The following is a 22717-nucleotide window of genomic DNA, read 5'->3' as shown; positions in this document are numbered from 1 at the left end:
TTTATAGGGACTAGTTTTCTCACTATTACTAAAAAATATAGAATTTTCTTTTTTAAACTGTAATGGAAACTAGGCATAACTAAAATTACATATACACTACTAAAACTACAATTATTTTGCAATTGAAGATATTCTACTTATTAAAATTTTGCCTACTTGCTTTTGGGAAAATATAAAAAATCAAAATGATCAGGGTCCAGATAGCTAAAGGGTTTGTTAATAAGTTAATGGCACCCTTCACCTCTAGGTCACTTGTGCAGTTCTATCCATATTGGTAGTGAATTAGTCACTGAGAGCAGTTTGACTATCTGAATTTATTTGGTAGTCCTGCTCTAATTCCCTAGTAGCCATGTATATATAAAGCCACCATCTCTAATAAAACTGTTTAACTTCTTTGTTGGGAATCTGAGCTAATAGGTCAAAGACTGAACACACATGGAGATTGAATTATCTTTTTATGACTAGCGGTGGTGCCTTGCTTCAGAGTTGAAGCACAGTATCAGAGCAATATGGAGAAATGCCATGTTTTTCTTTGGTGATTAGAAAATTTGAATTTCCATCAGGTCTGTGTGGTCAGTTCATCACTTCTAGAGAGCAATGAATGTTTAAAATGGAGGAAAAAAGCAAACCTTCCACCCCAAAACTACTAACTCATGATCTGAATAGTGAAGCTTAAATGTGCAGCAGAACCACATATGTCTGTGTGTATGTGCGTGCATGCAGTCAAATAAGGGAAATATGTGATTGAGAGATTTTCACTACATTGTATTTGTATTTCTGTTTTTAATAGTCTCTCATGCATTATGTTGGAGAAAGCATTTCTCAGTCTAAAAGTAAACTTAATGAAGACTCTAGGATCATCTTGTTGAGGACTTTGATAACACAATGTACGAACTGCTTATGTAATTGTACCAAGGTAGGATATTTAAAATAATGTTTGTCCATTATTTTTATTCTGTAATGGATATCTAACTTAATTGTAACTTTCAAAAAGGAGGAATAATGTATTTTGCAAGCTTCTGAGATGTTTATCTCTTTCATATTTACTGAATTATGTATTGCATAGGGAAAAAAACTATTAGAACATTAAAGTTGCACAGTTATATCAGGAAATGCCGAAGTTAAGGCAATAATATGCAACTTCAACTCTACCGCCTTATGAGCATGCTTTACAGTAGTCTTCAATTGCATGCTATTTCTCAAATACAGTACAATATAAAATACTTTTTTCCATAATCTTAAGTCCTTATCATTTTAAGCGTACATGAATTTCATTATCATAATCAATCAGTTTCTTTTTGACTGTATTTTTTTAACATAAGTTCTCTACTCACTAAGGTATGTACCGTACTTTTTACTCTCTTCTCTCTCCAACCAGCAGAACATTGTTTCTTAGATACAATTAAGAGGATCAGGCAGTTGGCTATGAATTGTGAATTTAGGAGGCCTGTATGTGCTAATAAATATTCAGTATTGTTCCGATGCAAAACCATGCTCTGAAGTTCCTAGCTTCTGTTTGCCAGAAGCTGGGAATGGGCAACAGGATGGATCACTTGATGATTACCTGTTCTGTTTATTCCCTCTGAAGCACCTGGCATTGGCCACTGTCGGAAGACAGGATACTGGGCTAGATGGACCTTTGGTCTGACCCAATATGGCCGTTTTTATAGTCTTATACTTAATCTCTAGTAAGTACAGTACTATATATATCTGATAGAGTATATTTCAATCATTCCTGTCTGGCATATGCAGAGTAGTACATGTTACTGCAAGGGTCTACACCTATATCTAAAGTAATAGAAAAATTGTATGGTGTAATATTTGAGAAATAATGAACCAGTTCTTCAGCTGGTATAAATTGATGATGCTCTATTAAGTCAGCTACAAGCTCTGTTGAAGCATTGGGTGGGGGGGAGAGGAATCTATTGTTGTTGAAAATCATATACAATTATGTAATTAAAGGCTGTTTTGTGAAGTCATTGAAGTCAGCAAAGCTATGCTGATTTGATTCAGCTGAGGGTGTGGCCTAGTGTTTTGTCATGAAATTAAATACTGTATTGTAGAACACAAGAGGGCAGAGCCCAGAATGAATTTAGAACCTCAACAGTGCAACCTTAACCCATAGAATTTCCTGAATTTCAAATGCTTATTTATGCAATTTTAACATTCTCTTCACTTACAGGGAGATTTTCAAATGGCTGTTAGGCTCCCAACTTCCATTTGACCCTTTGAAAATTTCCCTCGTCGTTTATGTGGAATTTCCTAGGCAAAAAAGATAAAACATAAAAAGGAGCTTTACTCTCTAGAAATTCAAAGATATTTTAGGTAGCAATAAATAGACAATGGTGAGAATAAATTTAATAACTAAATCAGTATTTGGTGAGACATGACTAGTGTTTATAAGAGGGAGTCTCTCGTCTATCCACCTTAGTTGGCACTCAGTTTTGCACCTCACCCAGCTTCAGATATCCTGAGGTGCATCAGAAATGAGGCTCCCTCCTGCACACCTTACAAAGTCTTCAGGAACTTTTATTTAGCCCTTTCATTGCTTACATGATCAGCAAAGGATGAGGTAAAAATTAAATGTTCACTTGACCCAGCCTGGTTATAGAGAGTATAATGTCTGATCCAAAGCCCATTGAAGTCAATGAGAGTCTTTCTGTCAACTTTATTTCTATGAGGACTTTAGTACGTTCTTAACACATTTGTATGTACATCCCAGCATCTTCTAATATATGCAGGAAGGAACCCCTCTCCTTCACCTTAGCAGACTGTGCCACAGTCTGCAGAGCCAGGCTAGGCAATGGCAGTGTTAGCATAAACCCAACCCCCACTGTATTTTCCTGTTTGCAATATTCTATTTAATTGGACTTCTCAACTTGTCACTATGCAGCTAAGTTAGCTATGCATGCATGTGAAGCAAACCGCTCCTTAGCTGTGCAGCTTTTCAACTCATCAGAAAAAAATCTCCTGCTTGTGATCCATGCGTAATTTTCAGATGTTCACCTGTCAGGTCAAAACAAATGCAGGATATTTCAGTCCCCACAGTTTGGGTCTATAACAATTTTAAAAAAAAAAAAAAAAAAACAGAATTATTTTTATAATTGAGAGAGATGTTTTTTAACTCCCTGTGCTCAAAAACAAGTGAACCGTTTTTTTTAAAATAATCTCTGTGCAGAGACCAAGCATAGCACAATTTTTGATCAAAAAGAGTTTCAGAAAGTTATGAGAGACTGAAATGGGGCTAGAATGCAGGCTGCTAACCTTAGCTACAATATTTACTACTGCAGCTATCATTCAGTAAAAAAAGTTTAATGCAACATAAGGTACACTGTGTTGCATTAGCGTAAAGGTTAAAGTTGTAGCCACTCCTTGCAACAGCTCCTGGAATGAATATTTGTACCCCAAAAAACCCTTGACAATAAAGATTGTATATTGAAATCCTCCTCAGCTTTAACTATAGCATCACTAGGATGCAGCTGCTGTTTGCAGATACATTAGTAGAATGTTTTCTTTTTTTACATATCTTTGAGGCTTCTATTCATTCCATGACTGTTCCTCAAGATAATGCAGTAAATAGGTACATAAGAGGAATACATTTTTAAGAAATCATGATATTTTTAAAAAAACTTTGATTTATAATCAATTTTTTTGTTTTCTGATTGGAGTTTTAAAAAAGTGACTTATCCAAAATGACACAGATGAGAGAGATTATAGTACCTCTCTCTGACCAAAAAACCAGCCAAACTGATGACAACATTTTAGGAAAAAAAACTTTTCTACTTGATTAGTAATATATTTGAACTTGCTTACAGACATGTTCCATTTTGGATTTTTCAAGATAAATTGTAGTGCATGACACACTCCTGATATTGGAATCTGGACCTGTATTTTTAATATTATCTGTTTACTTTAATGAATTCACAGTAGGGAATAAATCCAGTTCCTTTCTAAGAAGAGAATATGTTATGTGTACTGTGATAACTGGTCTGTATACTTTGTTTTCTGACAGAGCAGTCCAAGTAAGATCTTATCAGGCTTATTCCTGAGTTTGTTAACATCAAAGATGATGAATGATCTTGTAGATATTTGCAAACATCTGGTAAGTATGTTTATCTAAATGCTGTGTTTCTTTGCATGAGGATTATTTATACAGTATAAATAACTCAGAGACAAACTGAATGTGATTTTTATTACAGGAAACAAATTAGGCAATAAAAATATATCAGACTTAAGGGCCTTTCTAACTAGTAGTGTTTGTGTGGACCATTCCTACATGTGTGAACAATGAAAAAATATTGCTCAAAGAACTATGCTAATCTTGCGACCAAAATTTAGTTATATCATTTAAGCCTTGTTTTGATACTATATGAATGAAAAGTGCACACTGACAAAGCTATAGAAATAATAAATTATAACCCCCACTTTTATTAAGTGAATGAAAAATAGAAACACATTGTAAAGTAGTTATGGCTTTTTGATCAGTTATTTTAACATCCACAAACAGCTTAATTTATTCTTAAGATAGTCAAAACGCACATCTTACTACTCAGCCATACATCTTACAGCATCACCTGTTGCACTAGCTTCTACCCGTGCTTTTTCGGTAATTAATTTGATAATAAATGCCAGTAATACTTCTCCATGTAACAGATCTGAATCAAGGCCAAATCTGGGAGCTGCAAGCACATAAGAATTTGCTTCCATTTCTTTTTCATTGTATTAAGTTAATCTGTTTTTTAATGTTAAATTTTTTTTGCGTTTGGAAAAGATGAAGGATTTTTCTGCTATGAAAGTAACTCTTTAAAGGTGCTTGAAAAATAAATATTTATGCTGAATTCTTCAAGTATGTACACTTCTGTCCTACACTTAGTAGCAAGGTGACAGAATGTGGCATCACTAAGTTTTGTAAAAACCTTGAAACTGTATCCTCATCTGCTTCCAATGCAACTTGAGCTGGGTGTCCAGTCCAAATAAATAACATACTTAGTATTTTGCGTGAGGAGAACCACTGTTAGCTTGTCAGGTTGAACGGTAATTATTTGGGGAGTCCTTGTGTCATTCTCTGGTTTCTTTCTAATCAGAAGTTTGCCAGTTTTTAAAGTAACGTTGGTGTTTAAGTGCTAACAATGCAGTCGGCATTCTACGAAACCCAGAAAAGAAAGCATTCTCTTTCCCAAAGAGCTCACCATCTAAAGAAAACAGTTCAAATCACACACACTGCACCAGCTAACTAGAAGATGGGTTTATCGCAGAAAGCTGAAGTAAATATGATGCTTCATAGTTGATGACTTTTAGTTGCTAGGTTGCATAGAAGTGCAAAGAGGGATTTCAATGAGATTAACTATAATTATAATTATTATTTATTGTGTGTATTACAATACTGCTGAAGGGGCCCTGTCAAGGATTAGGACCCTACTGTGTGTTAGGCAATATACAAACAAGTAACAGGAAGACACCCTTTGACCCAAAGAACTAGATTTAGGACATGATGGAACCAGGTAGAGGAAACAGAGAAGTGGAAAAATGTGAGGACAGGTAACAGCAAAATGAACACATTTTGTATCTCAGAAAGTATTAATTTTAAAAAACTCATTCACCCACAAGGTGTGCACACTACTAAAGTGAGTAAATTCATGATCTTAGCATCTCATGTCCTTTCTCACTCTGTTTGATTCACAAGGAAATGCTGGTCTGTTTCCATGTTCTGTTACCTATATTGCATTTTCAGCCACCAAAAATAAAATTTACAAGAATGTGATGCTTTTGTTAGATGGTCTTTACAGGCAAACCAAGTGATGCTGGAGAAGTAGACCTAATGGAAGATGATATTGAGGAGAGTGCAATGGAAGTAGATAACCATGTAGCCATGGACCGATTTGATGATCACTATATCACTGACTTCGGCGATGCAAATGAGTCTGGAGAGATGCAAAACGTAACTGGTAAGTGAAAGTCTGCTTTCTGTCCAGAATTGTTTGCATAAGTGTAGGGCACATGCTTTTTTCAATCTTACACTGCCCACTTGTCTCACATCACAGTTAGGCAACACATTGGACCATTACAGTAGCTGGGATTGTAGCTGAGCCATTTGCCTCCAGAACAATAATAGTGTCTTAGCAATTCAATAGTGTTGTACAAACATTAACTAAAGCCTTGGGAGGAAACTACTATTCTTCATTTACAGTTGGTAAAATTGAAGCAGATAAAGTAAATAACTTGCTCAGGGTCATACAGTGACTCTGTGGCAGAGCAGGGAGTAGAGCTCAGGTCTCCAGACTCCCACTCCAGTGGTCTAATCACTAGTCCATGCGTCCCTTCAGACCCAGTACCAGGATATTTTCTTGTGCGTTGTAGTTGGTTCTATTTAATTGTCTCTCTTTTCTTGCAGAGTAGGTCTATCACCTCTTTGGCAAGGTCAGCTTTCTCACATATCCAGATTTGCGAAAGAGTTGTCACTTTCCTTATCCATGACACAGATTTTTTTTTTCCTACCAGGCTGGTTTGGCACCAGCAATGGTATTCTGTTTTCTTTTGAAATCTGATCTGAATTCTTGCTTAAGATGATCACTTTATGCCTTAGTCGGGACTATGGTTTCTACTTTATTTTGGAGAGGAGAGATCAATTTGTTATACTAAGGCCTTGTCTACACTACGAGAGTAGTTCGATTTTACTTAAATCGAATATTTGGAATCGATATTGCAAAGTCGAACGTGTGTGTCCACACTAAGGACAGTAATTCGACTTTGTGAGTCCACACTAACGGGGAAAGCGTCGACATTGGAAGCGGTGCACTGTGGGCAGCTATCCCACAGTTCCCGCAGTCCCCGCTGCCCATTGGAATTCTGGGTCGAGCCAGCAATGCCTTCTGGGTAAAAAAATGTGTCGAGGGTGCTTTTGGGTAACTGTCGTCATCCATCCATCACTCCCGCCCTCCCTCCCTCCCTGAAAGCGCCGGCGGGAAATCATTTCGCGCACTTTTCAAGTCATTGACAGCGCGGACGCCACAGCACTGTGAGCATGGAGCCCACTGCAACCATCGCTGCAGTTGTGGCCGCTCTCAACGCCTCGCAGCTTATCATACAGGTTGCCCTGAGGCAGATGCAGAAAAGTCAGGCGAGGAGGCTACGTCAACGCGGTGATGACCTGAAGTCTGAGAGTAGCACAGACCTCTCAGAAAGCAGGGGACCCAGCGCCGAGGACATCACGGTGGCAATGGGTCATGTTGATGCTGTGAAACGGCGATTCTGGGCACGGGAAACAAGCACTGAGTGGTGGGACCGCATAGTGCTGCAGGTCTGGGATGAATCACAGTGGCTGCGAAACTTCCGCATGCGGAAGGGAACTTTCCTTGAACTTTGTGAGTTGCTGTCCCCTGCCCTGAAGCGCAATGACACCCGGATGCGACCAGCCCTGACTGTCCAGAAGCGAGTGGCCATAGCCCTCTGGAAGCTTGCAACGCCTGACAGCTACCGGTCAGTCGCGAGCCAGTTTGGGGTGGGCAAATCTACCGTGGGGGTTGTTGTGATGCAAGTAGCCAAGGCAATCGTTGATGTACTGCTGCCAAAGGTAGTGACCCTGGGAAACTTGGAGGCGATCATAGATGGCTTCGCAGCGATGGGATTCCCAAACTGCGGTGGGGCCATAGATGGAACTCACATCCCTATCCTGGCACCGGACCACCAGGCCAGCCAGTACATTAACAGAAAGGGCTACTTTTCCATGGTGCTGCAAGCACTGGTGGACCACAGGGGACGTTTTACCAACATCAATGTCGGATGGCCGGGCAAGGTTCATGACGCTCGTGTTTTCAGGAACTCTGGTCTGTTTAGACGGCTGCAGCAAGGTATTTACTTCCCGGACCACAAAATAACTGTTGGGGATGTGGAGATGCCTATAGTCATCCTCGGGGACCCAGCCTACCCGCTAATGCCCTGGCTCATGAAGCCCTATACAGGTGCCCTGGACACTGAAAAAGAACTCTTCAACTACCGGCTGAGCAAGTGCAGAATGGTGGTGGAGTGTGCTTTTGGACGTCTCAAGGGGAGATGGAGAAGCTTGCTGACTCGCTGTGATCTCAGCGAAACCAATATCCCCATTGTTATAGCAGCTTGCTGTGTGCTCCACAATCTCTGTGAGAGCAAGGGGGAGACCTTTATGGCGGGGTGGGAGGTTGAGGAAATTAGCCTGGCTGCTGATTACTCACAGCCAGACAGCCGGGCGATTAGAAGAGACCAGCGGGAAGTGCTGTGCATCCGGGAGGCTTTGAAAGCAAAGTTCCTGAGTGAGCAGGGTAACCTGTGACTTTCTAATTTTGTGTACAGAGAAGCCTTCACCCCACTTCCAACACACGTTTCAAAATAAAAATAGTTCTACTTTGTTAAAGCACACCGTTTTCTTTAATACTGTTTTCGCGGGAATTTTTTAAAACTGGGACGCAGACTGTGGTGCGGAGCGGGTGTAGTGTAGTCGCGCGAATGCAGCTTCTAAACTCAAGGACTGACAGGCTCCGCTGCGGTGGGATGGTTCTTTCAACGGAGCCTGTCACCCCTCCTGATACGGACTGTGTGTATGGGGGGTCTATGTGAGTTTGTGGCAGGGGTGGGACGGTTACAGATCCCCTGCTGTGTGGCTCTGTGATCCTGCCTAAGGACCGCCGCTTAAGATCTCTAACTGCCCTCCCCTGACACAAAGTCACAGAGCAACCCACCCCCCACCACATAACATGAAAAGAACCTCCCAGACTAACCAGGGTAAGTAGTCACTGCATCACTGCACTATGTATGTGCCCTGCTGCTGTGCCTGCCCCCTACTATGTACCCTGCCAAAGGTGACTGTCCTGTCCAATTACCAACCCCCTTTCCCCCCCCTCCTCCAAAAGAACATGATGGAAACAGTAGTTAACAGAAACATATTTTTTATTATCAACTACACATGGGACTGGGAAGTGAAACTTGGACGGGGGCTTGTGTCAGGCGGGAAGGAAAGAACTTGTCAAACTTTGGGGAATGAGAGCCTTCTGCTGCTCGAGCTCTCTGCAGGGGTGGAGTGAGAGTTAGCAGGGACTCTGCCGCCTCTCCTTCTGTGCACTTTGGGTGAAGGGAGTATGGGACTTGGTGGCGGGGGAGGGCGGTTAGAGATGGACTGCAGCGGGGCTCTGTCCTCCTGCCTCCGTTCCTGCAGAACATCCACAAGGCGCCGGAGCGTGTCCGTTTGCTCCCTCAGTAGTCCAAGCAGGGTTTGAGTCGCCTGCTGGTCTTCCTGACGCCACCTCTCCTCCCGATCCATGTTGGCTTGGTGCATTTGGGACAAGTTCTCCCGCCACTGGGTCTGCTGTGCTGCCTGGGCTCGGGAGCAGGCTATAAGCTCTGAGAACATGTCCTCCCGTGTCCTCTTCTTCTTATGCCTAATCCTCCCTAGCCTCTGGGAGTGTGATGACAGGCTAGGTTGTGAGACAGTCGCAGATGGGGCTGTGGGAATGGGAAAAAGGGAGTGAATTCCTCAGAAAGATAAATGTAGTTGTGAACAAAGAACATAGTCTTTCTCTGTGAACAGGACCATGCACAGCACCTATCACATGCGCACTCAGCACAAGGTCGAATTCTCGGCCTTCGCATTCAGTGTCTGGGGTTTTGCAGAGCACTTTTGAGAACCCTGTCAGGACAACGGAATTGCTCTTGCACGCAGACATGGTAAGCCGTAGATTCGTGGCAGCTTAAAACTTTAATATTAGCAATGGCCTCATTTCACATTGAAATCAATGTCGGTCCCTGCTGCCAGCAATCCGGCAAGCAGGAAGTCTGCTCCTGTCCCACACCCTCGCGGCTGTCCCCGGGAACGATCCCTTTCGGCTGACCCTCTCCCGCCTCCACCGCGTGGCTGCAAACCAGCGGTTACAGTTCTGTAAAGGAACGGTAAAGCAGTCCCAACACTAACATTCCCCTACCTCATTCAAAGCAGGTCATCATGAGCGACATCACCCTCATGAGGATCTCTGAGAGCGACAGACAGAGAATGCTCCGGGAAAGCCTTCAAAGACCAGGGCCGTATGCCGCCATGCTGTGCCAAGCAATGATTCCAGAGTACTTGCTAGTCTCGTGGCGCGGCAACGTGTCCTACTACGGAGGACCCAATAAGGCCGCTCTCCCCAAGAACCTAATGCAGCGGATTTCAAATTACCTGCAGGAGAGCTTCCTTGAGATGTCCCAGGAGGATTTCTGCTCCATCCCCGGACATATAGACCGCATCTTACTGTAGCTGCAGTAGCAGGGACTAAACAGTAGAGCGGCTTGGGCAGGACAATCATGCAAAACCGGACATTGCTAGATTTTTTTCAAATAGTTGCACTGCCCATGACTGAACCGTTAAGTTAATCAAACTAATCATGAGAAACCCATTTTTTAAATTGTTAATAATCATGTTCTGTTACAAATAAATGTTTAGATGTTTACAACACTTACTGGATGATCCTTCACCAGATTCTGTGTCTGGGGTAACGGCTGGGGAGGGTTGGTAGGGGATCTCTGTAAGGGTGATGAAGAGATCCTGGCTGTCGGGGAAATCAGCGTTGTGAGCGCTGTCGACTGCCTCGTCCTCCTCATCTCCTTCCTCATCTTCCCCGTCCGCTAACATGTCCGAGGATCCGGCCGTGGACACTATCCCATCCTCAGAGTCCACAGTCAGTGGTGGGGTAGTGGTGGCGGCCGCACCGAGGATGGAATGCAGTGCCTCGTAGAAACGGGATGTCTGGGGATGGGATCCGGAGCGTCCGTTTGCCTCTTTGGTCTTCTGGTAGCCTTGCCTCAGCTCCTTGATTTTCACGCGGCACTGCGTTACATCCCGGCTGTATCCTCTCTCTGCCATGTCTTTAGAGATCTTCTCATAGATCTTTGCATTCCGTCTTTTGGATCGCAGCTCGGAAAGCACGGACTCATCGCCCCACACAGCGATGAGATCCAAGACTTCCCGATCAGTCCATGCTGGGGCCCTCTTTCTATTCTGAGATTGCACTGCCATCAGTGCTGGAGAGCTCTGCATCGTTGCCAGTGCTGCTGAGCTCGCCACGATGTCCAGACAGGAAATGAGATTCAAACTGGCCAGACAGGAAAAGGAATTCAAATTCAAATTTTCCCGGGGCTTTTCCTGTGTGGCAGTTCAGAACATCCGAGCTCTTACTGCTGTCCAGAGCGTCAACAGAGTGGTGCACTGTGGGATAGCTCCTGGAGCTATTAGCGTCGATTTCCATCCACACCTAGCCTAATTCGACATGGCCATGTCGAATTTAGCGCTACTCCCCTCGTCGGGGAGGAGTACAGAAGTCAAATTAAAGAGACCTCTATGTCGAACTAAATACCTTCGCGGTGTGGACGGGTGCAGGGTTAATTCGATGTAACGGCGCTAACTTCGACATAAACGCCTAGTGTAGACCAGGCTTAATACTTCAAACTGTTCTTTGTCTGCTTATTCCACTGTGTTGAATGAGCACCTCTGGAATTAGTTCCTCCAGACCATTAGATAAATAATAGTAAACACTGGGGTTGGTGGCAGTGGCAGCAGCTCTGGATATCAGAGAAAATGGACATGTATATGGAGCCATTCTTTCTAGATCACAAATTTGGACCCGGTCAGTAGTATAGAGTCAGTTGTCATCACCTTAGGTTTGTTGGGTGGGCTTTGTAAAAAGCGGATAAATTTGTTTGTGGTCTCAACCAAATTCTGAGTCGGCAAGTGTCCACAAAAAAACACATAACAAATGGGTTTATTGATACCCTGGTTGCCAGTGTTCGCACAGAGGCCTAGGGTATGTCTGGATATAAAGAGTGCAAAATACCCTTCTGTTTCTAGAGGTGGTCGCTCTAGAACAGAGGCCTCACTCCAGATAGAGAAAGCTTGAGCTAGTGCTGTCCATACTGTACCTATTCTGTAGCTAAGAGACTTCAAGGCTGCTAGTCTTACATTTTTTTGAGAACATAATTTAACTTGATAAATGCACATAACTCTATCATGTTTTAATATAACATTTATTTTCCTAGAAGAAGCATTTTTTTGTACTTGACAAGAAACTTTTTTTTTTAGGTGCTATGAGCCCATTAGCTGAAGAACATTTGACAAAGCAGGATTTACTCCTCCTTGAAATTCTGAGGCTCTTGTGTCTATGTGTAACTACAACACAAATCCATACAGTCTGCTTCAGAGCACCTGACATACGGCGGAAGCTGTTAATGCTAATTGATAAAAGTATATTTGATGCTGCTAAATCACTGCATCTACAAGTGGTGAGTGTGACATTGAGAAACTTCTTGATTCAGCAGTTATCTCTTTGTAGATAGACACTGTCTCTTAGAGTCGTACACACATTCTCTGGCCATTCTCTTGGACTCAGTCCACTCAGAAGAACTTATAGTGTGTGCTTCTGAAGATTTAAATTTTTTTTACAAAGCTTATAGGATTTGTCAGAAACCAGACACTAGATTGCTGGGCCATATGGTATCTGCCTTCAGTATTCACCTTTAGCAGGTGGCTTGGAGGTTGTGCAGTCTTATTCTCTGGGACAGAGTGTAGGAACTCCTTTCCAACTACTAGAACTGATATGTTTATATGCCAAAATATAAGATTTAATTACCCATATTATTGTGCATCAAATAATTCATTTGTATGAAACAAATGTCAAATTATCTAACCATGTAAAAACTGACATAAATATTGATGTAAATATTTGACATAAAGCATTTAACAACCATTGAAAATGCTTATCCTTATTATTTTGTTTTTGTGTGTGTATATAAAAATATTACTAATGTGTTCTATTTTTAATTATGCCTTAGTATTTAGTCCTTTTGAAGGAACTCCCAACTGAAGAAAATTTGTTGCCAGAAGATGATCTTCTCATGCTTCTCAAGCCTCTTTCGTAAGAAATAACATCAATTGTATATTAATAAAAATATTTTATTCAGCAACTATCTGATTTTTCTACCTGTTTGGCTTCTAAAGCTATCTCTTTTTTCTTTCCCAGTGATGTGTGTTCCTTGTATCGTCGAGATCAAGAAGTTTGTAAAGCAATTCTAAATAATCTACTTCCTGCAGCAGTGGGGTTGGGCCAAGCCAACCCAAATGTTGAAGAAACAGGGGAAGTCCAAGGACAATTTTTAACTGTTGTGGGGGCATTTTGGTACGTTTTATTTATTTTATGCAGTAATCTATTTCTTGGCTTGATGGCTGATGACCTATTCAAAGGTTGTGATGCTGCTGTGGGGCCAGCTGTCAGTAGTGCTGTGAGTTTATCTAGTCTGTACACTTCTCCCACATGAATCTTTTTGGATACCAGTTCTATATTAAAATTAGATCACAGATCTTCATAGCCACTAAGTGATAGTTTAAAGGCACGTTGAAAGGTAAACTTAGACCCAAACATCAATATGATGGGGCAGTGATTTCTGAATTCTGAGTTGTTTTTTAAATTCCTTAGTCCATTGCTAAGGTAATTAAATAGAATTCACTGAGGCCGGGGCTACACTCAAAACTTCAAAGTGCTGCCGCGGGAGCGCTCCCGCAGCAGCGCTTTGAAGTGCGAGTGTGGTCGCGTGCCAGCGCTGGGAGAGCGCTGCAGGTACTCCACCTCCACGAGGGGATTAGCTTGCAGCACTGGGAGCACGGCTCCCAGCGCTGGGGCACTGTTTACACTGGTGCTTTACAGCGCTGTAATTTGCTGCGCTCAGGGGGGTGGTTTTTCACTCCCCTGAGCGAGAAAGTTGCAGCGCTGTAAAGTGCCAGTGTAGCCAAGCCCTGAGAGAAAAAAGAGACAGTTCTCCCTGTTGGCTTTATGGCAATAATTAACAAATGCTCTTCCAAGCAGTATTTATGATATTGATACACAAACAAGAAAATAAATAGCCCTTTAAAACTGGGGGGGAAATGCTTGCTAATCAGGTCAGAAGGATTACTTAAAAGCATCTAAGAATGAATTACAAAGAGCAGAGAGTAATGTCTTTCGACTTTTTTCCTGACATTAAGCTTGTAATAGGTATTTAAATGGCTTCTGTTTCAGGCACTTGACAAAGGAAGGGAGATGTACGGCTCCAGTAAGAGTGGCCCTACTGAACTGCATGAAAGCCCTACTTGAGGTGAGCCATATTTTCCTATCTGATGTTAGTTTAATACAGTGATTCTCAGACCTTAGTGGTTCAGGAGCCAAATTAGCGATCAACATTTCCCAAAAGAGCCACAGTAGTATGAATTCATTGTTTCATTTACTACAAGTACTATTCATATTTAAACAGTATGACGGTGAAATATTTAGTTTATATTTATATTAATTATATATATTATTCTCACAGCAAGTAAGTTAATAACTTAGTGAAAATAAATAACTTAATTGGTTAATAACATAGTAAAAGCATCCAGATAGATTAATAACTTTAATGTTATGTGCTGCAAGGAGCCACAGGTAACATATTAATGAGCCACTTTTGGCTCTTGAGCCTCAGTCTGAGTATTACTGGCGTAGTAAGTGTAATACTCAATGTTTGCTTGAAAGTAGTGCAGAAAGAGCTAGTGCATACATCAGTATAACAAGTACATTCAGTGTTCATTTCTGTATAAATTCCATACATATTTAACAAGAGATGTTCATTTTCTTCAGGCTGATCCTCATTCAAATTGGGCTGTGCTTAATGTAAACGATAAAGATCTGCCTGTGAGTGATGTTTTCCCACATTTCCTCGCAGATAGCCACCATCAAGTTTGCATGCTCGCTGCAAAGTCAATAACCAGGTGATAACCTAGATCTTTTTGTAGTTTGTTTAGATAATTAAATCAGTATATTTAAGGATAGTAGACAATTTTTCTCTTTTACATGCTATGTAGCTACCCAAAGTTCTTAAAGCTATAAAAACACCTGGATGTCTTAAGGCAATGTGGCACCTTCCATTTATATTGACTGAGGCCTTCAAAACTTGTGTAAATTTGCAGTACTATATGTTATAGTAAAGATTTGTGTAAAACCCATTGTGTATAGACCCTTCATGTAGATATATTTATCTTCATGGAAAAAACAGACTAAGTACTGTAAATAATGTGATTCCTTGTGCTAGACAAGCAATGATTTTGTCCTTTGCCTAAATAAGGGAGCTTCTGAGGAACTCTTCACAAACATTAATGAATTTATCTGTGCAATGCTCCATGAAGTAAAGACAACAGTGATAGAGGATCAGAGTTTGGATCCATTGCTCCCTGGTTAACAGGGACTTGGACACTTTCAAATGATTCCTCTCCCTGCCACCTAGCAAATCCTCATACTTCCATCTGAACATTTTTGGATGGAGGGAGGGTTGACTTAATACAAGGCCTTTGAAAAATGGGGACTCCAGACACCACCTTCTGCCCCTCAAAACAAAGAAATCCTAATATTTACCATGTAAAATATACACCAATTCTGAAGATTAAGTGTTAGGTTAAATAATTGTTGTCCATGTTTTATTTTAAGTTTGTTCCAAGATGTGAAACAGAGAGATTCTTCTGGATTACCAAAAGCTCTTCCTTTGAAGTTACAGCAAAAGGCCTTTGAGAATGTATACCTCAGAGTTCAAGAAGGAATGAGAGATCTGGTAATAAGATCTAATTGTTAGCCATGTGTAACTGTTCAGGGCCATATGCTTCATTTTTTTAGAACTTTGTCATTGGTAGAAGACTGTCATTTTTCAGGACTAGTGAAACAAGGGGCAAAATATTTTCCTAGGCACCTCCCTTGTCACTCTCCTGTCCGTGCTACAAACTCAGATGCATACAGTGGCGTAGCCAGGGGAGGGAACAGGGGGAGTGATTTAAAAAAAAAAGACACCACCCACTGCAGCGCTTTTATTTTTTATTACTCACCCGGCAGTGCTCCGGGTCTTTGGCGGCGGGCCCTTCACTCGCTCCGGGTGTCTTCGGCGGCACTGAAGGACCCGCCGCCGAAATGCTGCCGAAGACCCACGGAGCGAGTGAAGGTCCCGCCGCCGAAGACCCAGAGCACTGCCAGGTGAGTAAAATAAAAGCACCGCAGCGGGTGGCGCATTTTTTTTTTATCGCTCCCTCGGGTGAGTACAAAGGCACCAGGAAATTGACAAGGCACCACTTGTGCTCAGTGGGGGAACGGCCGCTGTCCCCTCCCCCCAAGCTACGCTACTGGGTGCATGGTTCACATGTGTGGCCATCTGTGGAATACAAATTAGGGACCACACATCTCAAAGAACCTCCAGTTACAAGTAAGTAACCTCAATTTTATGCAGCTTCTTTGAGAGGTACATGGATGATAAAAGAACATTTTTCTCTCTTTCTTTGCAGAGATAGTGCCCATGAATGCTGTATTTGCGTAGTGTAAAAAGAAAGGGCTTAAATTTTCATAAGAGAAATATTTCCAGTGTTCGGTGCAGTAACTTTCACAAACCCAAAATTTGCTTTTAAAAATTACAAGAGAATTAGAGAAAGGGATAAGCTGCATTCATGTTATAGGATAATTGGAATTCCGTTGAGGGATATCCATGCAGTTTTCTCCCTTGCATCCTTCATTTTTTCTTCTTTCCCACCACATGATGGCTTCTTGACTTTCCTTCCAATTTTTAAGGATCCTTTCATATTTTTATTTGTTTTAGCATGGATTCCCAAGCTCAAATTACAGTCACCAGCCTTCCAAGTAAGGTGATTGCATAAGACTGACTTGATAGCTCAGCAGCGCTGTTCCATAGGAGGGGAGAGGTGGCAGTTGAATTGCTAAGCCATCCATTCCCTTCCCCATATGCATCTCAGGAGCTCAGCATACTGCCTCCATTGTTATAAAGGGTGTTTTTAGTTTAAAAAGTTTTAGCTCATGTAAGAGTTCAGAAGCTTCCATTTAACGTTCTTAACAATTATTTCATTCTTAAATGATGAAGGCACGTGGTGGCATGCGCCCTGAAGACCTCTTGGATGAGCAGTGTAATAGAAGAGCAGTTCTGCTGATGCTGATAACCATGGTTTTATGTTGCAGTCCTGTGTGTGAAAAACAGGCTTTGTTTGCTATTTGCCAGTCTGTGAAAGAAAATGGATTGGAGCCTCACCTTATAAAAAAGGCAAGTATACAAGAGAAATGCTTCTTACAGTTAGGTTATAAATTATACAAGTAAAGCAGAGTTGTAGTGTGTACCCTTTATTTTAAATTGAATTGATTGATAGTTCTGTGTTACCTCCCTCTGAGTTCGGCTCCTGTGTGGCCACAGTTTTTCAGATTAATATGGTGAAAATTATCCTTTATGGTTCTTTTAGATTGGGAGACTCTTAAGAGCACACGAAAAATGAATACGGTGACCACAAACACAGTGACATGTAAACAGTCTTGGTTGTATTATAACTTATAATCATATGTTACACTCATATAATGTCTACACAACCTGAGAAATTCCAAACAATAGCCCCAGATATTGTAGAGTCTGATGGATCTCTCAAGTGGTGATCATATAGAGGGGGTCTTTCATCGGTGTCTTCCCACTTTTACCTAACCAGGGAATCTCATTTATATTTTTGTTCTGACCACACCTAACACCTTATTCATATGCATGAGGTTTCCAACCTCCTTTTCCTTATCTGTACTTCCATATCCCATAAATTTTGGGGTGTCTCACTTTCCATAGGTTGTTCTCTTAGTTCCCCTTTTCCTTATTAGCATCCTATTAACTTTTACATCAACCTGTTTCCAGGGTAACCTGCGGTCAGAACAGAACTTTGTGTGATGTTACAGCCAGGTGTCTTGCAGTCTACTGCAGTCTATTTTTCCTTAACATCACTTATTGGCACATCTTTTACAGTAATCTTGTGGTTTTATTGGCATAGAGTCAATCTTAGATCACCCTCTCATGGCAAGTCTCCTTATGCCTGCAGTCTCGTGAGGCGAAGCTAAAATCTTATAGGCCCCAGCCTGTAGGCCTTGCATTACAACAATGCCTTGCTTATATACCTAATATGCATTCATCTATCCTAAATACTTGTCAATCTTATACTTCTAGAATCCTATATTACATCTATACCTACAACTGAAATCTGTTTAGCACACATTAATGATATATGAAATAACAAATGAATTGACCATAACACTAGATAACACAATGATAAATAAACTAATTGGCTACAAGTGCTATAAAGGGTATTTAGTTAATGCTGAAAATGTTTACAGCTCTTTCATTGTACGCAAACAGACTGGCTGATGTATTTTTTTACTTACTAAAATACCTCAGTGATGTTTTTAACAGTTTCTAGTTTTAAAATAAAGAATATGCAATAATTCTAAGGTTAACATTTTTGTGATAACTCCTGTATTTTCATGGACATCTCTAAACTATAATCAGGATCACGCACTGTAAATATTTTTGCCAGGGATGGTGGAACCAGGCAGGTAAGGGAGGCTAGGGCCCCCGCAGTAGAAATATTGTGGGGGCTCTGTCCCTGCATAAATTCACACATGCCCAGGGGCTAGGGAGGAGGTGAGAACAGAATCCAGAGGTGCTGGAGCTGCTTCCACAAAGCCTAAGATTGTTCTGGGGAGCAGGGACAGGGACCTTCTGGGGCTCAAGCAGCTTCTATGATGCCTGGGATCTGGCCAGGATGCAGTGAACAGCACCCAGAGGGGCTGGAGCCGCTGCCATGGTGCCCTGGATCAGGCCAGGCATCAGGGAATGGGACCCAGAGTGGCTGGAACAGGCCTGGAAAGGATCTGGCTTGCCTCCCCTGACCCCATCAGCTGAGTCTCACTGCCTTGCCTCATTCCCTATCCATTCCCCACCCCTCTTTGCTGGGACTGTCTGCCTCCCCCCACCCTAGCTTTTAGACCCAGTTAAAGATGCTCACAACCAAACAAAGTAAAGTCAGTTTTTCCATACGCAAAACTTGTAAAATGCTAAGTGCTGTCTACTGAAAAATGCATACTATGTACTAATTAGAAGTTGAACTATATAAATACTATTAAAAGAGCAAAAAGATGTTAGAAGGGGAGGCTTGGAGACGTAACTGCTCAGTGTACTGCAGCACAACATATATGCTGCATGTTATCTCACAGTCTTACTTATTGCACAGGTTTTGGAGAGAGTATCGGACATTTTTGGCTATAAAAGTATAGAAGACTTCATGACTTCCCAATTAGACTATCTGGTGCTGGAGTGGCTGAGAATGAAAGAGAGTGGATATAGCCTATCTGCTTTTCCTTACATTGTTTTGAACTATTCTAGCCTTGAGGAGTTCTACAGGTAGGTTTATACATAAAATTTATGTGAAATCCATTTAAATTAGATTTATTTAAAACCATGAAACATGCTATATCAAGTATCAAAATAATGTAATTTTGCTGCTTGTACTGTAAGATTTTGCTTTAGAAGGCATGTAGTTAAGTCTTTAAAATTAATTCCATGTATCATGTCTATTACCTGCTATAATGCTGGAGATTTATTTTATAGATGTAACTAGATAATCATACAACAGATCAACTATATCTACTATATTATATTTAAAAGGTAGGGTATTTTAAAAATTCCATTGTAATTCAAGGACAATTTTGAAATATATTTGCTTACCTGTAGGTCTTGTTTTAAAGTTTTGGTTCCACACCTGGTGATTAGAAGTCAGTTTGAAGATGTGAAATCTATTGCTAACATGATTGAAAAAGACTGGCGGCAGCTACTAGCAGACTGCTTTCCAAAGATTCTTGTAAATATCCTTCCCTATTTTGCCTATGAAAGCCATGGAGATAGTGAAATAGCACAACAGAGAGATACAGCTTATAAAGTCTACGACATGCTTAAGGATGAAAGCTGCTTAGGAAAACAGGTACCTATTTTAATGTACTTTGTTTCCTTTATAAATGCATAAACAGTGGTGGATGACTTGTAATGAATTTGAGGAGAAAATAGTAAGTAATAGGTCAGATAATTCAGGTCTTCAAATAAGGATATTTTGTAATAAGGTAAGTCAAAGTTTGATATTTTTATTCTGAATCTTTCAAGTAATGTCAACTATGCTGTCTTAAAACCACACTGTCAACTGGAAATCTAATACATTTCAAAATATGAATTAAAAGTTGTTATGCTTCTGCAGTCACATTTGTCTATTTTTTAAAAGTTTTTTCTCTCTGATCCTCTGTGAAGCCTTTTCCCACCCCCCCACCCCCCCAACAGGAACACTGACTATTCATGAGACCCAATGACTATACATAATGTTATGTCAAATGCACAATGTAAAGAAACTGAAAATATAGAGAAACATTTAATTTATGGTGAATCTTAGGTGTTGTAATTACAGTTGGTAAAATATTTCTAGAAAGAATTGTGATTTCTAAGTTGCTTGTGTCCCTTTAATTTTAAGATGGACAACTCAAAGGATAAGTAGGTAGCCCAGACAAAAGAAAAAGAAGTTGCCTCAGAAAAACACAAATTGAAATTGAGACCTTCAGAGTTAAAATATTTCCTTATTAAAGCTGTTCATATGAAAACATTAAATGTATCTAATATTGTTTTCTAGCAGATTGACAATTTATCTCACAGTAACTTGCCAGAGATTGTGGTGGAGCTGCTGATGACCCTGCATGAGCCAGTCAACACCAAGGCAGGAGAAGGAGCTGATCTAAGTAAATTTACAGGGTATGTAGATATAGATTTTTTAGAAGATGTATTTCATACCTTTTTACTTATGTACAACATTTTGCATATGTGTGGGGTGTGTGCATCCCAGCATATGCTCTCAAAATTTCTTCTGGGATTTCAAGAGAGCAAAACAGAAGAGTGGGTATCTCAGTTCAGAGAGATGTATTACCCCTCTCTTTCCATAGTCTCAGTGAGGATGGAAGACCCACCTCTGTCAAGCATTTGGCTGGATCCAAATAACTTTTGGCTCAGCTCTTGCATGGCATGGTCTTAGTAACATCTTCAGCTCATGAATATATAATCTTGTGTATGCATCTTCAACAGGGTTGTAAATCTTCACCTTTGTGGTTATATTGTTTTTGTCTTTGGAGCGGGAAATTCTCAGAACATCTCTAAACTTGATTTTAACTTTTTTATTCATTTTATTTTCTGAGATTCCTTTAATTCATCAGTGTTTAATAAGAGATGAAATGTTCTTTCTCAATTGAGTCCAAACACTCTTATTTTCTATATGAAAATCAGATTTTAAAATAATCTTTTTAAACTTAAATTATTCTTAGAGAATTTTCAAATACAAGTGGTCATCTTTTGCGATCCTAGAAAAAAAGTTTCTTCCCATCCTTTAATAAGGGGGAAAGTCCCATTCTTTGAGAAGACACTTATTGGTGTTCAAACTGTTTTCATGATTACAATCTGCAGTAGCAATTAAAGACTCCTACCAAACACACTATGCAAATCAAATATCACAATAACATTTAGATATATTTTTCTAACATGATATAGAATATTAAGGCAAAATAGAAGTTATAAAGCTTCATTCCAGAGTCTGTACACCGTGACCTGGAGGTGTTGAGTACAATTTTATGGCCATCATTCTTCATGATGATTTCCGTACCTGTCACTTACTGAGAAAAAGCAGAGACTTTGTGGGAGTTTCTGTAGTGAGACTGAACATTTTATTTAATAAACTCAAGCATGTAAGCTATTATTCTCCAAGCATCATGTATGTGTATAAGTTACTGTATCTTCTGAAATTCAGCAAAGGCAAAGAGCAGTTTGTAATAAATTATATTTTATTAATTACCATTTTTGCATCAGTATTGAGGTTCCCCTCTCAGTCCCCCAGTTTCTAACATTCTGTGTAGTTTAGGCACTGAATATTTGAATAAGACTGCCGTGTGCCATATTTCTCCCTGACAAACATGGGCTAGTTCTCTTAGTTCTTTATTTCATTCGGGACTGGCCTGGGAGCAGGGCTGTCATTTTAGAGGATTTTCAGCTATAAAACTCTCTTGTGTAGAGGTGGTCTGCTAAAATTCCTCATTGGCTGACTTCAGGGCATGCTGAAAGATTTATTTATTTCATTTGACCTACTTTTCCATGTTGACTGTTTCTGGGCCACCCAGCCCTTTGCTTTTCAATCTGCTACCCTTCTGTTTTCTTTATTCTTACCAATTTGTTCTTACCCTTTATGATTGGGGTAACATACATGATGACTGTGATTTATTCTTGTGAATTACATTTTGACAAGGTCTGGGAGTGGATTGGGGGGGAGGGATAGCTCAGTGGTTTGAGCATTGGCCTGCTAAACCCAGGGTTGCAAGTTCAATCCTTGAGGGGGCCACTTGGGGATCTGGGGCAAAATCAGTACTTGGCCCTGCTAGTGAAAGCAGGGGGCTGGACTTGATGACCTTTCAAGGTCCCTTCCAGTTCTAGGAGATGGGAGATCTCCATTAATTATTATTATTATTATTAGGCTGGTTGGCTTGTATTTAATTTAATGTTTTTGTATTTTGGTGTTTGGTGCTTCAATAACATGCAAAAGGCATCCTATAATTGAATTAAACAAAACAAGTGCAAGTATTTCCCTATAGAAAGGAAGTTTTTTTATGTTATATTTGGGGATTACATCTCGTTTTATTTGCAGTTGTTAGTTTGCTGGGAAATATAACTAATTCTTCATTTACTGCTGAAAATATTACTGTTATGTACAAAAAAATTTGTACTTTGCTATATTTATTCACACTAGTTACTATATAGTAATTTTTTCTTGCCTTATCGGGGTGAAACCAAATCAGCA

The 22717-nt window shown here is 40.5% G+C and overlaps 1 protein-coding gene across 2 annotated transcripts in view; it reads left to right on the top strand.

The window, feature by feature from the left end:
• ATM (ATM serine/threonine kinase) overlaps positions 1 to 22717 on the top strand; it is a 113632-nt gene that overhangs the window by 32156 nt on the left and 58759 nt on the right. Inside the window, exons 15-27 of one of the 2 annotated variants that reach the window (XM_034758832.1) lie at positions 791 to 916; positions 4013 to 4102; positions 5774 to 5945; positions 12077 to 12276; positions 12826 to 12908; positions 13014 to 13169; positions 14046 to 14121; positions 14640 to 14770; positions 15483 to 15603; positions 16909 to 17085; positions 19079 to 19248; positions 19579 to 19825; positions 20516 to 20634. In XM_034758832.1, coding sequence (XP_034614723.1) covers positions 791 to 916; positions 4013 to 4102; positions 5774 to 5945; positions 12077 to 12276; positions 12826 to 12908; positions 13014 to 13169; positions 14046 to 14121; positions 14640 to 14770; positions 15483 to 15603; positions 16909 to 17085; positions 19079 to 19248; positions 19579 to 19825; positions 20516 to 20634 — 1868 coding nt within the window. The remainder of the gene's footprint in view (positions 1 to 790; positions 917 to 4012; positions 4103 to 5773; positions 5946 to 12076; positions 12277 to 12825; positions 12909 to 13013; positions 13170 to 14045; positions 14122 to 14639; positions 14771 to 15482; positions 15604 to 16908; positions 17086 to 19078; positions 19249 to 19578; positions 19826 to 20515; positions 20635 to 22717) is intronic. The other variant, XM_034758834.1, reaches the window with a different exon arrangement.

This window comes from Trachemys scripta, chromosome 1 (assembly GCF_013100865.1).
Source record: "Trachemys scripta elegans isolate TJP31775 chromosome 1, CAS_Tse_1.0, whole genome shotgun sequence".
NCBI lineage: Eukaryota > Metazoa > Chordata > Testudines > Emydidae > Trachemys > Trachemys scripta.
Note: the sequence above shows the minus strand (reverse complement) of the source record. Positions and strands in the feature narration are given on the sequence as shown.